The 18,519-nt window shown below is 52.1% G+C and overlaps 1 protein-coding gene across 5 annotated transcripts in view; it reads right to left on the bottom strand.

Annotated features, from left to right (window-relative positions):
* Positions 1-18,519, bottom strand: part of Gbeta13F (guanine nucleotide-binding protein subunit beta-1) — a 158,463-nt gene that overhangs the window by 77,467 nt on the left and 62,477 nt on the right. For all 5 annotated transcript variants that reach the window (XM_071675106.1, XM_071675107.1, XM_071675110.1 and 2 more), the window contains exon 2: positions 15,280-15,362. In XM_071675106.1, coding sequence (XP_071531207.1) covers positions 15,280-15,336 — 57 coding nt within the window. In that variant the 5' untranslated portion in view covers positions 15,337-15,362. The remainder of the gene's footprint in view (positions 1-15,279; positions 15,363-18,519) is intronic.

Genomic DNA, 18,519 nt, shown 5'->3' with positions numbered 1-18,519 from the left:
GGTGGGGGGAAAAAGAGTTTCAACACGGCGTAATGATCCAACTCCACCCACCTTAATGACGGGAGGTGTTTACGGAAACATACTGCTTTGAAGATCTACACCGCGAAGGATGTGTGTTTGACAGCATAACGTTCAACCGCAGGGTTTTCTGGGCAAGACCACCCTCCTAACTGCTAACATCTGGGCCCTTGGCAATGCCCTCCTAGTGTACACAAGAGAAATTATAAAACTATTTATCAACAATCTGTGTATGAAAGAATGTGGCATCACTTATGGAGGATTCTGAAAAATGCCCCACTGGTCTGTCCTCACTTTAGATGCACTGCTCTCGTGGCACTGTACTACTGTACTGCTCTCGTGGCACTGTACTACTGTACTGCTCTCGTGACACTGTACTATACTGTACTGCTCTTGTGACACTGTACTACTGTACTGCTCTCGTGACACTGTACTATACTGTACTGCTCTTGTGACACTGTACTACTGTACTGTTCTCGTGACACTGTACTACTGTACTGCTCTCGTGACACTGTACTATACTGTACTGCTCTTGTGACACTGTACTACTGTACTGTTCTCGTGGCACTGTACTACTGTACTGCTCTCGTGACACTGTACTATACTGTACTGCTCTTGTGACACTGTACTACTGTACTGTTCTCGTGGCACTGTACTACTGTACTGCTCTCGTGACACTGTACTATACTGTACTGCTCTTGTGACACTGTACTACTGTACTGTTCTCGTGACACTGTACTATACTGTACTGCTCTTGTGACACTGTACTATACTGTACTGCTCTTGTGACACTGTACTATACTGTACTGCTCTTGTGACACTGTACTATACTGTACTGTTCTCGTGACACTGTATTATACTGTACTGCTCTTGTGACACTGTACTATACTGTACTGCTCTCGTGACATTGTACTACACTGTACTACTCTCGTGACATTGTACTATGTGTACTACTCTCGTGACACTGTACTATACTGTACTACTCTCGTGATACTGTACTATACTGAACTGCTCTCGTGACACTGTACTATACTGAACTGCTCTCGTGACACTGTACTATACTGAACTGCTCTCGTGACACTGTACTATACTGTACTCCTCTCGTGACACTGTACTATATCGAATGCCTGCGCCATTTCCTTTCCTAACACATGATCAACTGATTCAATTCACATCTCGATGAAAATAACCAGAAACCTGGGTGACCGTAACGATCAAGAGAGTCGTCTCGCACAGAGACGCTGACCCACCCTTACCGAGGACCAACACGGGTCGCACAGATCACGTCGCCATACACCACAACCCCGTCTGGGAACACCATCCACCGACCGCTCGTACGGGTGTTGCGAAACTCCAGCTAACCTCACTTTGCTCAACCACTGAGGAGGAGACCTGGCGGGTGGGATACCCCGAGGAGGAGGATACGAACCCTTGAGGAAGAGTGGGGTGCGTCTCTCCTTGATGCCTGCCCTCGGGAGACCTACTTAATGGCATAGGTCTCTGGGTAACATTAAGCGTTGACGGGGTCTAAAACGCCTGGCCGATCTTGGGGTCGTGCCGACGCGTCGTGCTCAAAGTGGCCACGTCATCTGAGCCATGGGACACACACACACACACACACACACACACACACACACATCACGTCTAACCACCTGTGACTCACACGACCCGTTATTCGCAACTGTAGGTCTGTTTGGCGCTACGCGCCAGTTCAATCTTTTGGCAAAGTCTCTAGTTTCGCTCTCTCAGGTACATTTTCTGTGCTGTTACGGCTCAAGGATAATCCAATTGCCACGTGAAGTCCGTGTGGGTGTTGGTGTTTGCTGGAGAAAAATAGGATAGGCACTGGTACTCTTGAATCCATTAAGGATAGGCACTGGTACTCTTGAATCCATTAAGGATAGGCACTGGTACTCTTGAATCCATTAAGGATAGGCACTGGTACTCTTGAATCCATTAAGGATAGGCTCTGGTACTCTTGAATCCATTAAGGATAGGCTCTGGTACTCCTGAATCCATTAAGGATAGGCACTGGTACTCTTGAGTCCCGGCTTTGATCCTGAGGTATCTTCATTATGAGGCCACAAAACGTTGCCTATTTTTTGGGCCTTGATGATAATCCAGGTAGCGATAGGTGTGAGGAAGAGAGGCGAGCGCTCTGGGATGTCTTGAGTGAGTGCAGCAGCAAATCCGACGGGAGGGGCAGAGTGTAAGCCATCTGAATGAAAGAGTGAAGACTCCGGTGATCCCGAGGTCAAAACGATACAACAGGTAGCAGGGTAGCGTCGGCTACGACTAGTGGGTGGGTGACACATCAGGGCGTTTTCTGTACATGTCCACGAGTATGGGAAGGAAACCCACTCTACCTACACTACTCCAGCCATCTATCTCGCTCGGGTATAACAATCTAGCACGATGAATGTTCGTGTGGCCACACACACACACACACACACACACACACACACACACACACACACGAACTAAAGGCGTGAGTCGTCAACATGACCGGAGTACATAATGCTAATCCTGCAGTCTGCCTCACGCAGAGATAGAGAGGGAGACTATAGCAAGTGACATGACACTCCTCCTCCTCCTACTCCTCCTGCTGTCATGCCCATGACACCTCACCTTCAGGCACCTAACACACGCCCAACCCGGCGACGCTGACACCAGCTAGCATCCGACACTGGTGGAACACTTAATGGTCCCTCGGTCCCCATAAGCACTGGATGGCTACACGACAGCGTGATCTCACAAGACGACCCAGCGATACGAGGCGGAACATCGATGTCGTACTAAGGTACGCTCAGGCATCAGGCCCAGCTATGGAGAGAGAGAGAGAGAGAGAGAGAGAGAGAGAGAGAGAGAGAGAGAGAGAGAGAGAGAGAGAGAGAGAGAGAGAGAGACTTCCAACATCAATGTAAGGTCTTGTGAAGCCCCAAAGACCCAGCTGCAGGGGTAGAAGACCTCCGAACCCATCGTAAGGTCTAGTGAAGCCGCCCCAAGACCCAACCGTTGGGGGGTAGAAGACCTTCGACACCATCGTAAGAAGCCCCCCAGACCCTAGCTGTAGGAGTAGAAGACCTCACAAACCATCGTGAGGTATACATATACGCCACTATACGCCAGTTCTTAATAACGGCGAGCCATTCATGACCAGATCACCCGAAGCAAACGGTAATCAAACTTAAGACAAGTTCAGCGCATGATGCGCTGAGGGAATACACACACATGACAGAAGGCCACATGACGAGAGCACCATGGGCCAGTGGCAACCAAGTGTCCACCACACTGACATACAATCGCTATACCAGGTCTCGGAATTAGCCTCTTGAGCACGACGGCGTGGCCCTTAGAACACCACGGGACAACCTTTTTTAAGCGCACACACCACCATACCCTTTGACAGAGAGGCCTGGCCTTTGACCTCAGCCTTAAGGGTGAGGCCAAAAAGGTTAGGCCATCACACCCTAGCTAGGGTTGTGGATAAGCGTCGTGCTTGTGAGGTGACGCTGGTCGCAGGGACGAAGCTACCCTAGTGGGTTTTCGGGGTCTCTCTCGCCCCCAACGCCGGCGCACCGTTGGCGACCAAAACAAAAATCTCAGGGAGGAGGCACTAAAACACACTCGACCACAGACGTATATCAGACCACATATTTCGCGACAGGTGACGTGGCAGCCACAGAGAATGTGCCACAGCAGGACTCGGCGGGAGGACTGCGGCGTTGAACTGGGAGTCCAAATATTGAGGGAAGTATTATAGTCCAGAGGCATCAACAGTCAAATACAAACCATTTGCTAAAATTTGCATAAAAATGGAAAAAAAGGAAAGCATGTAACCCTGGAACAGGTGAACACGGGAAACAGAAGGCATGCGTGAGGCACGTCAAATGGTAATATAAAAAATAAAAGATGGGGAGAGGGTATATAGACAAGATGGAAGATGCCAAGTGACCACTGACAGATATGGAAGGAGGAGGAGGAGAGGCAACAGAAGATGAGAGGGATGGATTAAGAACCATCAAGAGCGGTAAGACACTGTACAAGAAAGAATGGTGGTGAGGAAGGGTTGTGTGTGCGTGTATGGTGGTGTGGGAGTGTTAAGTGTGTGGTGGTGGTGAGGGAGGGAGGGTTTAAGTGTGTGGTGGTGGTGAGGGAACGTTGTGTGTGTATGATGGTGAGGGGGGTTTTGTGTGTGTGTGTGGTAAGTGAAGGAGGATTGTGTGTGCGGTGGAGGGAGGGTTGTGCGAGTGGTGGAGGGAGGGTTGTGCGCGTGGTGGAGGGAGGGCTGTGTGTCTGGTGGTGATGGTGGTGGTGAGGGAGGGTTGTATGTGTGGTGGTGGCGAGGGAAGGTTGTGTGTGTGTGTATAGCGGTATGGGAGTGTTGTGTGGTAGTTGTGAGGGAAGGTTGCGTGTTTATGGTGGTGAGGGAGTGTTAAGTGTGTGGTGGTGGTGGTGAGGGAAGGGTGTATTTGTGTATGGTGGTATGTGTGGTGGTATGGTTGTATGTGTGGTGGTGAGTGAGGAAGGGTTGTTTTGTGTGGTGGAGGGAGGGTTGTGTGCGTGGTGGAGGGAGGGTTGCGTGTTTGGTGGTGAGGGAGGAATGTGTGTGAATGATGATGGCGGTGGTGAGGAAGAGCTGTGTGTGTGTGGTGATGATGGCGGTGGTGAGGGAGGGTTGTGTGTATGATGATGGCGGTGGCGAGGGAGGGTTGTGTGTGTGTGGTGATGATGATGGTGGTGAAGGAGGGTTGTGTGTGTGGCGGTGATGGTGTGGTGAGGGAGGGAGGGTTGTGTGTGTGGTGGTGATGGTGTGGTGAGGGAGGGTTGTGTGTGTGGTGGTGATGGTGTGGTGAGGGAGGGTTGTGTGTGTGGTGGTGACGGTGTGGTGAGGGAGGGTTGTGTGTGTGGTGGTGATGGTGTGGTGAGGGAGGGTTGTGTGTGTGGTGGTGATGGTGTGGTGAGGGAGGGTTGTGTGTGTGGTGGTGATGGTGTGGTGAGGGAGGGTTGTGTGTGTGGTGGTGATGGTGTGGTGAGGGAGGGAGGGTTGTGTGTGTGGTGGTGATGGTGTGGTGAGGGAGGGTTGTGTGTGTGGTGATGGTGGTGAGGGAGGGTTGCGTGTGTGTGTGGTGATGGTGATGATGATGGTGAGGGAGGGTGGGGCGGAGGGAGAAAGGGAAGGCTGTGGCAGGGGATGCAGCCTGGCCGGCCGGCCGGCTGCTGAGGGTTCTAGGAATGAATCAATACCAGAGGGAGGCAAGGGAGTGGCAAGGGGCGGGGGGGGGGGGAGGCAGGCAGGTCAGTTTCCATAATTAACTCTTATCGACCACCTCAACACACCTCCTCCTCCTCCCCATCCCCTCCTCCCCACAACATACACAACATGCAACACCCTCACACACACACACACACACACACACACACACACACACACACACACACACACACACATACGTGGAAGCTCGTACGACGAACGAGAGGGGAAAAAAAAATAACATATGCCAGGAAATTTCCGACTGACGTAGGTTGAAACAAATACACACACACCGAACACTGGTTTAAGACGTAACACGGAGATGTGGAGTGGAGAGGAGGCAAAATAAGACGTCGGGGGGGCCAATACTGTGTTGCGCTCTGCCCTCCCGGTAGGTGGAAGAAAGCAATCAATAACAGTGGCTGCAGGAAGGGAAGGAGGGAGGGAGGGCTGGAGGGAGGGACCAGGAGGTACCCAAGTGCTCTTCCCCTCCCCCAACCCTCCCCTCCTGTCTGGGCCACTCAGATTAACATGGCAGTGTGGGAGCCATCGGTACGGGCGGGCGGCACACCAGACATCATCAGTCCGGTAGTGAGACGAACGACGATGACGACGAACACAGTCCCTCGCACACCGCCCAAAAAGCCGCCCGCCCGCGCCCGCCCCGTCCTGAAAACATTTCCCAGAAAGGTCGGTTTTCCGTGGCAGAGGCCCGTTTCAATACACCCCCCTCCTACCCCTCCAACACACACACACACACACACACACACACACATACACACACACACATACACACACAAATGGTAAGGGTGTCGGGGGATGTTGACAGAGGGAAGGGAAGGCACTTGAAGACTGGTTCAGACATCCGGCCAAGATAAGATCTCTGTTGAGGTGCCGCCGTACTGGCTTGGCGGGGCCACAGCAGCAGCCTCTCTCTCTCTCTCTCTCTCTCTCTCTCTCTCTCTCTCTCTCTCTCTCTCTCTCTCTCTCTCTCTCTCTATACAGTCGGTTAAAACTTACCATATGGAACTATGCAATGTACGTCATGAAATACGACCTGTAACACCAACCGCACTTGGGGGTCTGACCAAAACCCTCAGTGACCCCCCCCAATGTAATCCTTTGGCGCTACCGCTCATTCCATGAGCATATGGAGGGGGTGGTGGGAGAGGAGGTGGTTTGCGTTGCACAATAAATTTTGCCGGGGGCTACCGGCACAATCTCTCTCTCTCTCTCTCTCTCTCTCTCTCTCTCTCTCTCTCTCTCTCTCTCTCTCTCTCTCTCTCTCTCTCTCAGAATCTGGCCCACGGCTGCAGATTCAACACCCCATTCCGCCACCCCGACCCCTTCTATAGTCCCTTGATTCCGGCCGCAGCAGGAGGAGGAGGAGCCGTGCAAACAATCATCCTTCCCGAACATCTTCAGTTCCTCCCTCCATCCCTCCCGCCTGCCTGCCTGGCGCTCGCTCATCCCTGCGCGTCCACCACCTTCAACCCCTTCTTCACACACACAGCCGTTCTGCTGGGAATAAGGACATAAGAGACGAGGCGAGGCTCACGGACGAAGACGGAACGCGGCGGAGGAGGAGAAGGATGGACGACGAAAGAAGAAAAGGAGACGAACGGCAAAGAGGGAGGTGAGAGACATGCGCTGCTGCCTTACGATGAGATGAAGCAGTACGTCAATCTGAACACGTCCCCCGTCCCTCCGGTGGTGCGAGGCTCATCGCTAATACATATCCCTCAAGTACTCGAGAGCACCACCGCTGACGTGCAACTAGTTCCACAATGAACCTCAACGATATAATAAGTGCGGGGGAGAGGGATGGGGTTCGTCGGTCGGTCGTCTTCAAACCCCCTCCTCCCCCTAATACAACTGGGTCCCACCACCAAGACGATGATGCATCGCTCCTCTTCTTCTGTCCCAGCTGTTGATGCCCGCCTGTGGTTGTGTCCACCCTTGTAACACACCTCGGCGGCCACGTCAGGAGCGTAGCGTCCCCCACCCTCGGCATTTCCTCAGGCCCACCTCAAACCGCCTGCAGGTCACACCGTCATTCTCCTGTTTCCACTCCTGGGACCACGAGAGAGAGAGAGAGAGAGAGAGAGAGAGAGAGAGAGAGAGAGAGAGAGAGAGAGAGAGAGAGAGAGAGAGAGAGAGAGAGATTCACTGATATACAATACCCTCAACCTGAAGGTGTGTATCGTCGGTTCACTTTATCACCATCGTGACGCGGGGGGGGGTGGAACAGATGACATATTCCACCCTTTCCCCTCCTATCCCACACACACCACTACCTCACCAGTGTCAACCACCCGTATCTTAAAAAACTGCAACGAGATGATCTTGTTACCGCCCGGCCGCCGCTTTTACATCATCAAGTCTCCTCCGATTTCTTCCCCCGATCGCCTTCCTTTCTCGAGAGCAGTGGAGCCAACCCCACTACATCAACCCCCCCGTCCTCGTCCCTCGCCTCCCTCCCACACATCATTCCTCGAGAGGGACGACTGAATCAAAAAAAAAAAAAAATAACGTCAAGTAATCGATATAATTTAGTTTACCGTTATCGCTATATTACATCACCACCAGACTGCCCAAACGAGTACAGGAGACGAGGGTCAAGATGCATGTCAACAACGCTTACTGGGTTATTCCAGGTCAGGGGAAAACGAAAGCTAACGTACGTGCAGAGAGGGGGGCGCTGGCGTGGCTACCTCGCCCAATGACCCTGCGTCGCCCAAATGGCTTCGTCAGCAACCGTCTTGGGACCGTGGTTGGTTGGTTGGTTGGTTGGGGGGGTGTGTGTCACTGGACACAATTCTGTACGCGAACCGACCGAGGATCGTCCTTAGGTTAGTCCAGGTGGGTTCGTCAGGTTCCAGGGGAGAGAAAACGGGTGAGACCTGAAGGGGACGGAGTACTTATATAGCAGCCACGGCCATCTTCGATCACGGTCGGGGTGACCACCTGGCTAAGGCCTTCGGTGGAGTGGGGGAAGAAGTGAGAGAGGGGCGGGACTGGGGAGGGGGGTCTTCTTCATCCTCGCTGTTGTGTCACCGGTCGACCAAACTGTTTGGAAACCGCAGGCCCAACGGCCATGATCCTGAAGGAGGAAATCGTCCAAGGACGTACGTCATCCCTGCCTTGCCTGCCCCCTCTCACGCTGGACTAGTTCCGTTCACAAGGGGAGGAGGAGGAAGAAGAAGAAAGACTTTTACGGTCCAGACTTTATGACACGGTATGACACACCTGACGGGGAGGTCCGGCGATGGCCACAGCTCGCCCCACGGCCTGTGACCAGCGAGGGCTATATAGAGTAAGGGCAGGGGGAACTAGAGAGGGGGGGGGAAGATACCTGAGGTACTTCCACGAGCTAAGGGTCCCCACCCACAACGCTCTCAAGAGTTTACGTTGAAGGGCCCCTGGACACACCACGCCGCGCGGTGCTGCCACATCCGTCTCGCTCTCTCTCAAGGTGTGATGGCCTGTGGCCTTCGACTTAGGTCCGCAAGGGGGCAAGTCAAAAGGCCACTGGTCATCATACCCAAGAGTCACACGGTCGTGCTCAAGGGTCGTCGTAGCGTTGTCTTCAAGGGTCGTAGCGTTGTAATCAAGGGTCGTAGCGTTGTGTTCACGAGTCGTACCGTCGAGCTCCAAGGGTCGTACCGTCGTGTTCACGGGGTTCAGTGTGACAAAGAGCCTGGTTTGCATCTTATTCATCCACCTTGAATAAAATTCTTCAAAAGACTTCATAAACCCTTTACTGTCTTCCCCTTGTACACCCTTTACACACACACACTGTTCAAACGTGTCACTCTCACGCATATCAACAAATTAAATAAAATCCGTATTATTCCTACCTCCGGTACACCTGGCAGCCCACGATGACGAAATATAGAAATCCTCGAACTAGGAAAACATTGTTTAAGGAGAAATCTAATTACAGGATATACGAGTCCCCTGACACACACACACACACACACACACACACACACACACACACAGTACACACACACACTTAAAGGAGTGACTGAAGAGTTATCGACCATGAAGAAAACTGCAATAATCCATACAAAAAAAAAAATTCACCTTTAATGCTTAATATTCTAACGCAACATACCCTGGTGATGCCCCAAACGCTAAGTGTGCACCTATCCACACATGCCCATTCCCACTGGTCTCATGATCGCTGGGATACATCCCCGATCAATGGCATGCAACGTTACTACACCTCCCCACCTCACATACAACTCGAGGTAACAACACCCTCATTTTCTTTTCTCACCAAGACAATTTTCCGAATGTTTACTGGCATGGCGGAATATGAGGGACTCCGGGGGTTCATCATACGTCGTGGCTGGACGGCACCAACACCTGGACACCATCACCACCAGCTCACCTCCCTCGCTGGAGGGTGACGTGACCACCTCTTGGGGGAGAGGGGGACCCGTGCAACGAACTGCGTGGGCACCAACACCACCTCACACGGCGAGAGACCTTGCCTCTTAAGGGACGAGTCCACCCGCACAAGACAGTCCCTCCAACCACACACACACACACACACACACACACACACACACACACCTCACAACCACCTCCGGACACACAACCACGCCAAACCCCACAAGCCCGAACGAGACAATAATGCCCTCCTTCCTCCCCCTTCAACCCATAGGAAACTCCCCCCCCCCCACCTCAACCACCCCGTAAACTCGGGCCTTCAACTAAAATCCCCTCCCCCCAAACTAACCACCCTCCAGGGCCGGGCGTTACGACCAGACCCCCCCCCCTCCCCCATGGTGGACCTGACGACCAGACGAAGACGCCACACCACCTCCTCCTCCTCCTCCACGTCGAGATTACGTCAAGTGACCTTTGGACGCCATTACTAAGCTTCCTGTGTGTCGTGAGGCCACGGGGGCTTGACGCCAGCAGCGTGTACTGGGGGATGGGGACCGGACGTCGTCGTCCTGAGGCGAAGGGGAAGCAGACGAGAGAGAGAGAGAGAGAGAGAGAGAGAGAGAGAGAGAGAGAGAGAGAGAGAGAGAGAGAGAGAGAGAGAGTGGAGCCGCCACCAGTAGGGCCACCGGCTTACGCAAGGACGAGGACAACGAAGAAATCCGAACCGTAAGGTTCGTTATCCGCGGATCTGCTATTTATTTACGTAAACAGCCTCCCCCTCCTCCTCCTCCTCCCCACCCACCCACCCACACACACACACACACACACACACACACTTGCTTTGTTTACGTAAATAGGCAGCCCCTAAGCCCAGCCGCTCCCTCTCTGCTGCTTCACACACCCTCCTATCTACCTATCTTCTACCACCCGCTACACATCCGCCTCTCTCTCTCTCTCTCTCTCTCTCTCTCTCTCTCTCTCTCTCTCTCTCTCTCTCTATCTATCTATCTATCTATCTATCTATATATCTATCCACCAATCCTCTACCACCGTCAACGCTCTCAAAAATCCTTACACACGACTCCGCGACAACGCATCTACCCACAGAACCCGTCCACACACACACACACACACGTCCCTCCCCCCAAACTAAAACAAGACATTCCAAAACCACCGCAATCGTAGCCGCCGGCCGCCCGAGCACAAGCCCGCCAGCAGCATACTAAGCTATGCCTTACGCGACCCACCCCCGACCCCTCATCACACAAGGTAAAGCATCACCACCACCACCACCCAGGCAATAGTCATCATCACAGCTGAGAGAGGTCAGGAGGATATGATCATCACAACTGAGGGAAGGGAGGGAGGGCAGGCGATGATGATCATCACAACTGAGGGAAGGGAGGAAGAGAAGGGAAGGGAAAGGAGATATGATCATCACAACTGAGGGAAGGGAGGAAGAGAAGGGAAGGGAAAGGAGATATGATCATCACAACTGAGGGAAGGGCGGGAGATATGCGAGAGGTCCGGTGTGTCGGAGATATGCCCCGGGTAAAAGGGGCTCACTTTAACCAACCACCCCCCCTTTTTTGACCAAGATGGCCACCACGACGACCCTTGAGCACGACGACTTGCACGACCCTCTCTGGGCATGGTGACCCGTGGCCTCCTGACCCACCCGGGGGGGGGGGGTTTCGTCAGTCAGGTCGTCCGCGGCGAGTCGTCACCTCCCCCCACAGGGTAACTACCGGCCGGTCCAGCAATCAACAGGACTAACAAGGCGGCGGATGGAGATTTAAAACGGCAGTCAGGTTTTGGCAGGACATTACGTACGAGATTTACGGCTGGAATTACGGGGGGACACTGAAGGCCAATTTAAAGGCCGCTCACAATGGGCGCGCGCGCGCGCGCACACACACACACACACACACACACACACACACACACACAGAGCGCGAAAATAACGTCCGTTGTCTATGTTCCTGCACCATGATCCCCTTCTGCAAGGCTTCAGCGGTGCCTAGAAAGCCAGCCACGTCCACCGGAAGGAACCATAAATAAAGGTGTTTGTGTGTGTGTGTGTGTGTGTGTGTGTGTGTGTGTGTGTGATATTATGTGGGATCAGTTGCTACTCAGATGAACAGGTACCTGGTGTAAGGAAGACGACTCGCGGGCACGAGGAGGAGGATGAAGAGGGGGGGTTGGGTCCTGCCTTGCGATAACCTGAACTGATTATCTACAACGTTGGAGATGCGTATTGGCCTACGCGCATGGGAGGCTCGTGTGTGTGTGTGTGTGTGTGTGTGTGTGTGTGTGTCTGTGGAGTCTGTAGTTCCAGACGGGTGTACGTCATATAGCGTTTAAGAAAAAAAAAAAAAAAAAAACCCGGGTAGTGGAGACGAGGCCCAGTAGGTTGCATGGTGCCAGCAGAGTCGTTTCGGTGGGAACATGTTTTGTCAAAGTGTTAGGCTGCTGGAGAAGGGAGGAGGGGGAGGAGGGGTGAGGATCTGTGGAATACAGGGCATGAAATTGCAAGAAACGGGCGAGCTTTTTCTGATGTATGGGTGGAGAGCAGCTGGGGGTGGCTGTTGTTATCAATACAGTGGGTACCAGCAAGATAAGGCACAACGGAACTGTAAGTAAAGCGGTTCTACCTCGTTGTGCAGGCGTGAGAGGGCGAGTGTGTGCTGAGCAACCATGGGTCTTCTTCCAACAGCTCCCATTTTGTGGCATAAAACACGCCGAGGGACTCCTACTCTCTTCCCGGCCCCCGAAACTGATGCCGGTACGTGGTCAGTCGGCGGCGTTTACTTTTGGGTTGAGGGAGGGAGGGAAGGAGGGAGGAGGGTCACTGTGTTTGTTGATGCCTGTGATGCGGAGGTGCGTGTCAAGTGCTGCATCGTTATGCGATACCCAAGTCATGCTGGGGTTTAGCTGGGTAGGCCCAGGGGGTTTGGTCGCACATACGGGTGTGTGCGGGGAGGATGGATGCTAGATAAACTCGAGCGTCTATAGAGGTCTCTCTGCGGTTGACAGTGTCAAGGTAGACTGCAGTGGGGTTGTGGATATTCTAAAGCCAATGTCTCTGATTGCCCGAGGTCATGTTCCACCATGGTCGTTACCTGTGCAGCGTTGGGATGCTGGGGTGGGTGTTCTCCGCGTAGGAAGGGACTTTTGACTGGGGGGCTTACCGTCGTGTTCAACCTCCGTGGAGAGAGAGGACATGAGCGTCTGAGGATCACCCGAGATGCGAGCATCAACACAGGAGGGAGACGGGACAAGGTGAGGAGGAGGAAGAGGAAGGGAGCGGGCGGGGGCAGGCGTCAGATGGCCTCATGGTAAGATGATATGGGGGGGCAGGAACCAAGAAGAAGGGAAATAAACATCCACCCGGACCTTCTCTCTCTCTCTCTCTCTCTCTCTCTCTCTCTCTCTCTCTCTCTCTCTCTGGGGACTCCTTGTGTCCAATAATGATCATGGCACAGCCTCGCCGGAGGGGGACTTACCGTTTCGCGGCGTGACTAGTAACAGGCAAGAGAGTCCCCGTAACACCACACCTTTACCCTTACCTCCCTCCCACCCCACACTAGCCTTAGTAAGGTGGTGCCGTCAGGAACAAACGAAGAGATTGGCTTCGTTTGCACGCCGCATCCCTATCCCTCCTCTCGCTGGCGTGCGTCATGTCCTCAAGAGAGGGAGAGATTCCTCAGAGAAACCAAAAGATACTCGAAGTTTTTCTATTGATGAACAATACATCACCGGACTCATCATTTTACCTTTTTTTTTTTTTGGATAGGTGTCGTCAGATGACAGCAACAACAGGAGAGAGAGAGAGAGAGAGAGAGAGAGAGAGAGAGAGAGAGAGAGAGAGAGAAGAGAGAGAGAGTGGGGAACTAAACAGAGGCAGAAAATGAGACACGATCAACCTTCAAGCATCAAGTGCAGACGGCCATTATTGTTGCAGACGGACACAAACACACAATCCAAAGGTGTTGACATGTGTACATACAGTGAAGGCCAGGTGTCAGCTGTACGAAAAGTGAGGTCAAGCTGAGGGTACGGGTATAGCAGGAGGGAAGCTGTGGGGTTAGCAGGAGGGAAGGAGAGGGTATAGCAGGAGGGATGGGGGGGGTGTAGCAGGAGGGAAGGGGTAGGGGGAGGGGGGGATGGTTCAGCAAGGGGAGGGGGAGAGGCAAGAAGGGCTTAGGAAATGCTGGGATTAGCGTTAAGGTGACGTGTTAACCAAATGAGCCAGGTCTGGAGAGAGAGAGAGAGAGAGAGAGAGAGAGAGAGAGAGAGAGAGAGAGAGAGAGAGAGAGAGACGGCGCGCGCGCGCACACACACACACACACACCTTGCATGGGAGAGGGTAGAGGGCACTTGAGGGGGCAAGAGGCGAGCCCAAAGTGTGGTGGTGGGTGGACTTGAGATGGATGGTTGATGCTCCGGCCTTCCGAGGCGGCCGTTGGGGAGGAGGGGAGTCCTTACCTGTCTGTCTGTCTCTCCCTTGACGAGCCCACCATCACCACTGCACCCACCACCACCAGCAGTCGTGCCACACCCTCAGGTGCACCTCTGACTAACAAGCCAAGGTGGCCAGGCCGAGGTCAATCTAGCTCCACTACAGATCAAGCGTCACATTTATGAAGGGAAAAAAAAAACAACAACAGGATTGGAACAAGGGACTGAGTAGAGAGGAGCAATACGTAACACGTAACTACGTTATAACGAGGAGGAGGAGGAGGAGGAGTAGGTAACACTGACTACGTTATGAGGAAGAGGAGCAGTAAGTAACACTTGACTACGTTATGAGGAAGAGAAGGAGCAGTAAGTAACACTTGACTACGTTATGAGGAACAAGAGGAGCAGCAGTAAGTAACACTTGACTACGTAATGAGGAAGAGAAGGAGCAGTAAGTAACACTTGACTACGTTATGAGGAAGAGGAGGAGCAGTAAGTAACACTTGACTACGTTATGAGGAAGAGAAGGAGCAGTAAGTAACACTTGACTACGTTATGAGGAACAAGAGGAGCAGCAGTAACACTTGACTACGTAATGAGGAAGAGAAGGAGCAGTAAGTAACACTTGACTACGTTATGAGGAACAAGAGGAGCAGCAGTAAGTAACACTTGACTACGTAATGAGGAAGAGAAGGAGCAGTAAGTAACACTTGACTACGTTATGAGGAAGAGGAGCAGTAAGTAACACTTGACTACGTTATGAGGAACAGAAGGAGCAGCAGTAAGTAACACTTGACTACGTTATGAGGAAGAGGAGGAGCAGTAAGTAACACTTGACTACGTTATGAGGAACAGAAGGAGCAGCAGTAAGTAACACTTGACTACGTTATGAGGAAGAGCAGGAGGAGGAGCAGTAACACTTGACTACGTTATGAGGAACAGGAGGAGCAGCAGTAGGTAACACTTGACCACGTTATGAGGAAGAGCAGGAGGAGCAGTAACACTTGACTACGTTATGAGGAAGAGGAGGAGCAGTAGGTAACACTGACTACGTTATGAGGAAGAGCAGGAGGAAGAAAACGCGACTGGCAAACACACAAACAAACACAAAGAACGATAAAGGATACAAAAAAACTGGTACTTACTCGTATTGTGTTCTTTAGTCTTTCTGCTTCTTGTCGTAAACTATCCAAATCATTCATTTCTAAAAATTACAAAACTAAAAAATCTGAAAAGAGAAGAAAGAAAAACGATTAGCATCATCATCATCATCATATGCAGTTTGTAAATAACACAGAGCATATCAAAAAAATCAGAAGAAAAAAAAGGGAGATTATTATCTGCAGTTTGTGAATAATAGAATATCTATCGTTCTATATATACATATATATATATATATATATATATATATATATATATATATATATATATATATATATATACATATATACACACACTCCAACCACAGAACATGGGGGCAACAGCAAATTTCTCTGGTGCTCGCCGCCGCCACCACCACTTCCACAACAATAAACACACAAGTCACTCCCCCGGCCGGGCGCGACTGACGGAAGCAAAGAAACATAAAAATTTAGACGACTTAAAAATACGGACGGAGGTGGAGCCGCAGGTGATCACGACTCTCGTCCACACTTCCTCGTGTAGCAGCAGCACCACCTGCTAATTGTCACAGAAGTGGTGTCATTACCTGCTCGATGAGGAGGTGGGTGGGTGGGTGGGTGGGTGGGTGTGACCAGGGGGGACAGAAGGGTCTAGACACGAAGGGAGGGGGGCAGGTCTGGGGGGCTGAGGGGGGGCACGGATGTGGCCCTCCTCGACTTACGTGGTCGTGTAACGCGGATGTGCACACGTGCTGGCTGTACGCGTAATTAAAGGGGTGTACCTAACCACCACCACCATGACTTGAGTACTTGAGTATCCGTGTGTGTGTGTGTGTGTGTGTGTGTGTGACGTGGCCCCTACACATTTCCTCATCCATGAACTCGAATGCAAGTTCGAACACTCGCCAGTACACAGTTGCCGCCCCCTCCACCCTTACGTACTCCCCTAAGGCGAGACTGTGTGACGACAGGGCTGGGCACGACCGTCTACCATCCACCACACCCTCCTCCTCCTATATCATCATCATCAGTCTTTGCAACACGCACGTTCCTCCAGCTTCAGTACTCCCAGCTTGGAGGTATAGCGTTCTCCCGCCGCAGCGCCCCAGCCAACGTCCTCCACATCCCCACCCGGGTCGACCTCCTCAACAGCATCCGACGCACTCCTCCGCCCCCGCAGCCCGTCATCCTCGAACCGATGCTAATCCTCCTCGCGTTCCACTTCCCACGTGAACTTTCTTGCGTCATGCGCAAGCATATTCAAGGCCCGGCTCGAGGGTGTCCCCGGGGAGGGGGGCCCCCCTCCCCCGTACCTCGGGGGGATGGGTCCCCGGGGGCCCCCGTACCTCAGGGGGGTGGGGGGAGTGGCCCAACACAGATCAGGGTGATTAATGGTCCCTCCCTCATGCAGCGATCCCTATGGCACTCCCGCTGCCCACCTCCCCGTCACCCACCTGGACGCGACGACTCCACCGACGTGGGATCCCTCGTTTCCTTCCACTATAGTAGGATTCAAATCTACCCATCGCATAGCAAGAAGTCGACTTGAACCCCTTCTCCAGCAGCTCAATAATAATAATAAAAAAAGGGGGGGTTCTACGCAGTAGTTTCTGGGGGTCTATGTAGAAAAGGATCCACCTATGCCTTAACGGAGACGACACAGAATTCTAAAAAGAGGTTCGTTATGTGGACACCTTTACCCCAAAACAGCGTCGACTTTCACTCAAATAACTCCTCATACGAAGGAATTTCTCCATCACATTATTCTGGCACATTGCAGACCACACCCTTCAGGGGAGACTGGTCTGTTGCACTTCAGCGCTTCTTTCCGGGCAAATTTCTTGGAAGATACGCATGACACTTTTGTCCTTAGAATTTTGCCTCTTCTGTTTGTTATTTTCCCACTGCGACATCTGGGACATTATCTAGCGAGGTCTGCACGCATCCTCAGCACGTAGGGTGAAACTAAGACAGGCACCACGAGCCTTGTATGGTTCGAGAACCTATTAAATATTCTCGCCTTGTCTTTTAGAAATCTCCTCCTCCTCCTCCTCAACTCTTCCTAATGTGATGCTCTTTAACTTACCATTTACTCCAGATACATTTAAGGAAAAGTCCCGGATACTTCACTAGCCTTGTCCACAATATTCCTTTTTTTCCTTCCAAGTTCCTCTGTTCCTCCTGCCTTACCCCGCTGTGCTCGTTGAGGCCTACTGGCCCACGTTAGGCAGGGTCTTGACCCTGTCCACCTTACAACCATTCGCCTGAACCCATAAAAAGAAAAATCCACCCCACTCTCTCCCGTTGACATTCCCCATACATAAATGCTTTTGCCTCTCTCGAGACGTGGGTGACTTAGTGCTTTCACGCACCATCCAGTTTGTTCTCTCGCCGTCATCGTTGTATATCTGTTCGGGGTCTAATTAAACATTCTCGTGTGTGTGTGTGTGTGTGTGTGTGTGTGTGTGTGTGTGTGTGTGTGTGTGTGTGTGTGTGTGTGCGTGTGTGTGTGTGTGTGCTTGTATAACGTCACGACACAATGCTTTCCTCACAGTTCCCCACCCTATTATTATGTAATGTCCTCCACACTTCCAAGAAACTTCCGGCTATTCTCTTAGGAGGAGAGCCAGCCAGTCCTCTTCCTCCTCCCATCACATCTTTTCCCTCCTCGCTCATCATGCAAACCCTCTGGTCGAGACAGCAGGGCCAGATCTCGTCTCTTTAGCAACCTTCGTCTGGACAACAACCATGTCAGAGGCGTTATCCTCAACATGTCGATTTCCAACTCTACCGTTTATCACCAGCGTTTTGTACACCATATTTACCAGTCTGACATCACCGTCAGCTCACATTCCTGATCACTCTGCTGGTGTTGAGGATAAGGCGCCCGCCTCCTCCTCCTCCTCCTCCCTCATTTGGTGTCTCCAGTTTTGTTCTGTCTTCTGACGGGATCTTTGATATTTCTCCCCCTCCCTCTCTTCCCTCCGCCTATCACATCTGATGTAGACCCTACTAAAATCTTACTTTTTGTGTGTGTGTGTGCAGCCTGCCTAAGTACCTACCTCCTGGCTAGATTTCATATCGCAAGTAACCGTCAAAGAACGTCACGCCATGATCATAAATACCCATTCCTTTCCTTTCGTTTAACACACATAAATGCCTCTGGTACTTCTAAGACCTCCATTATTATTCTAATGAGCATTCGTTTTCTAACCTCTTCCCTCAGGTGTATGATTCCTCCCACCATGAGAGAGTTCACGTCCA

Source organism: Panulirus ornatus, chromosome 20 (genome assembly GCF_036320965.1).
Source record: "Panulirus ornatus isolate Po-2019 chromosome 20, ASM3632096v1, whole genome shotgun sequence".
NCBI lineage: Eukaryota > Metazoa > Arthropoda > Malacostraca > Decapoda > Palinuridae > Panulirus > Panulirus ornatus.
This window is presented reverse-complemented; position numbering and strand designations above follow the sequence as displayed.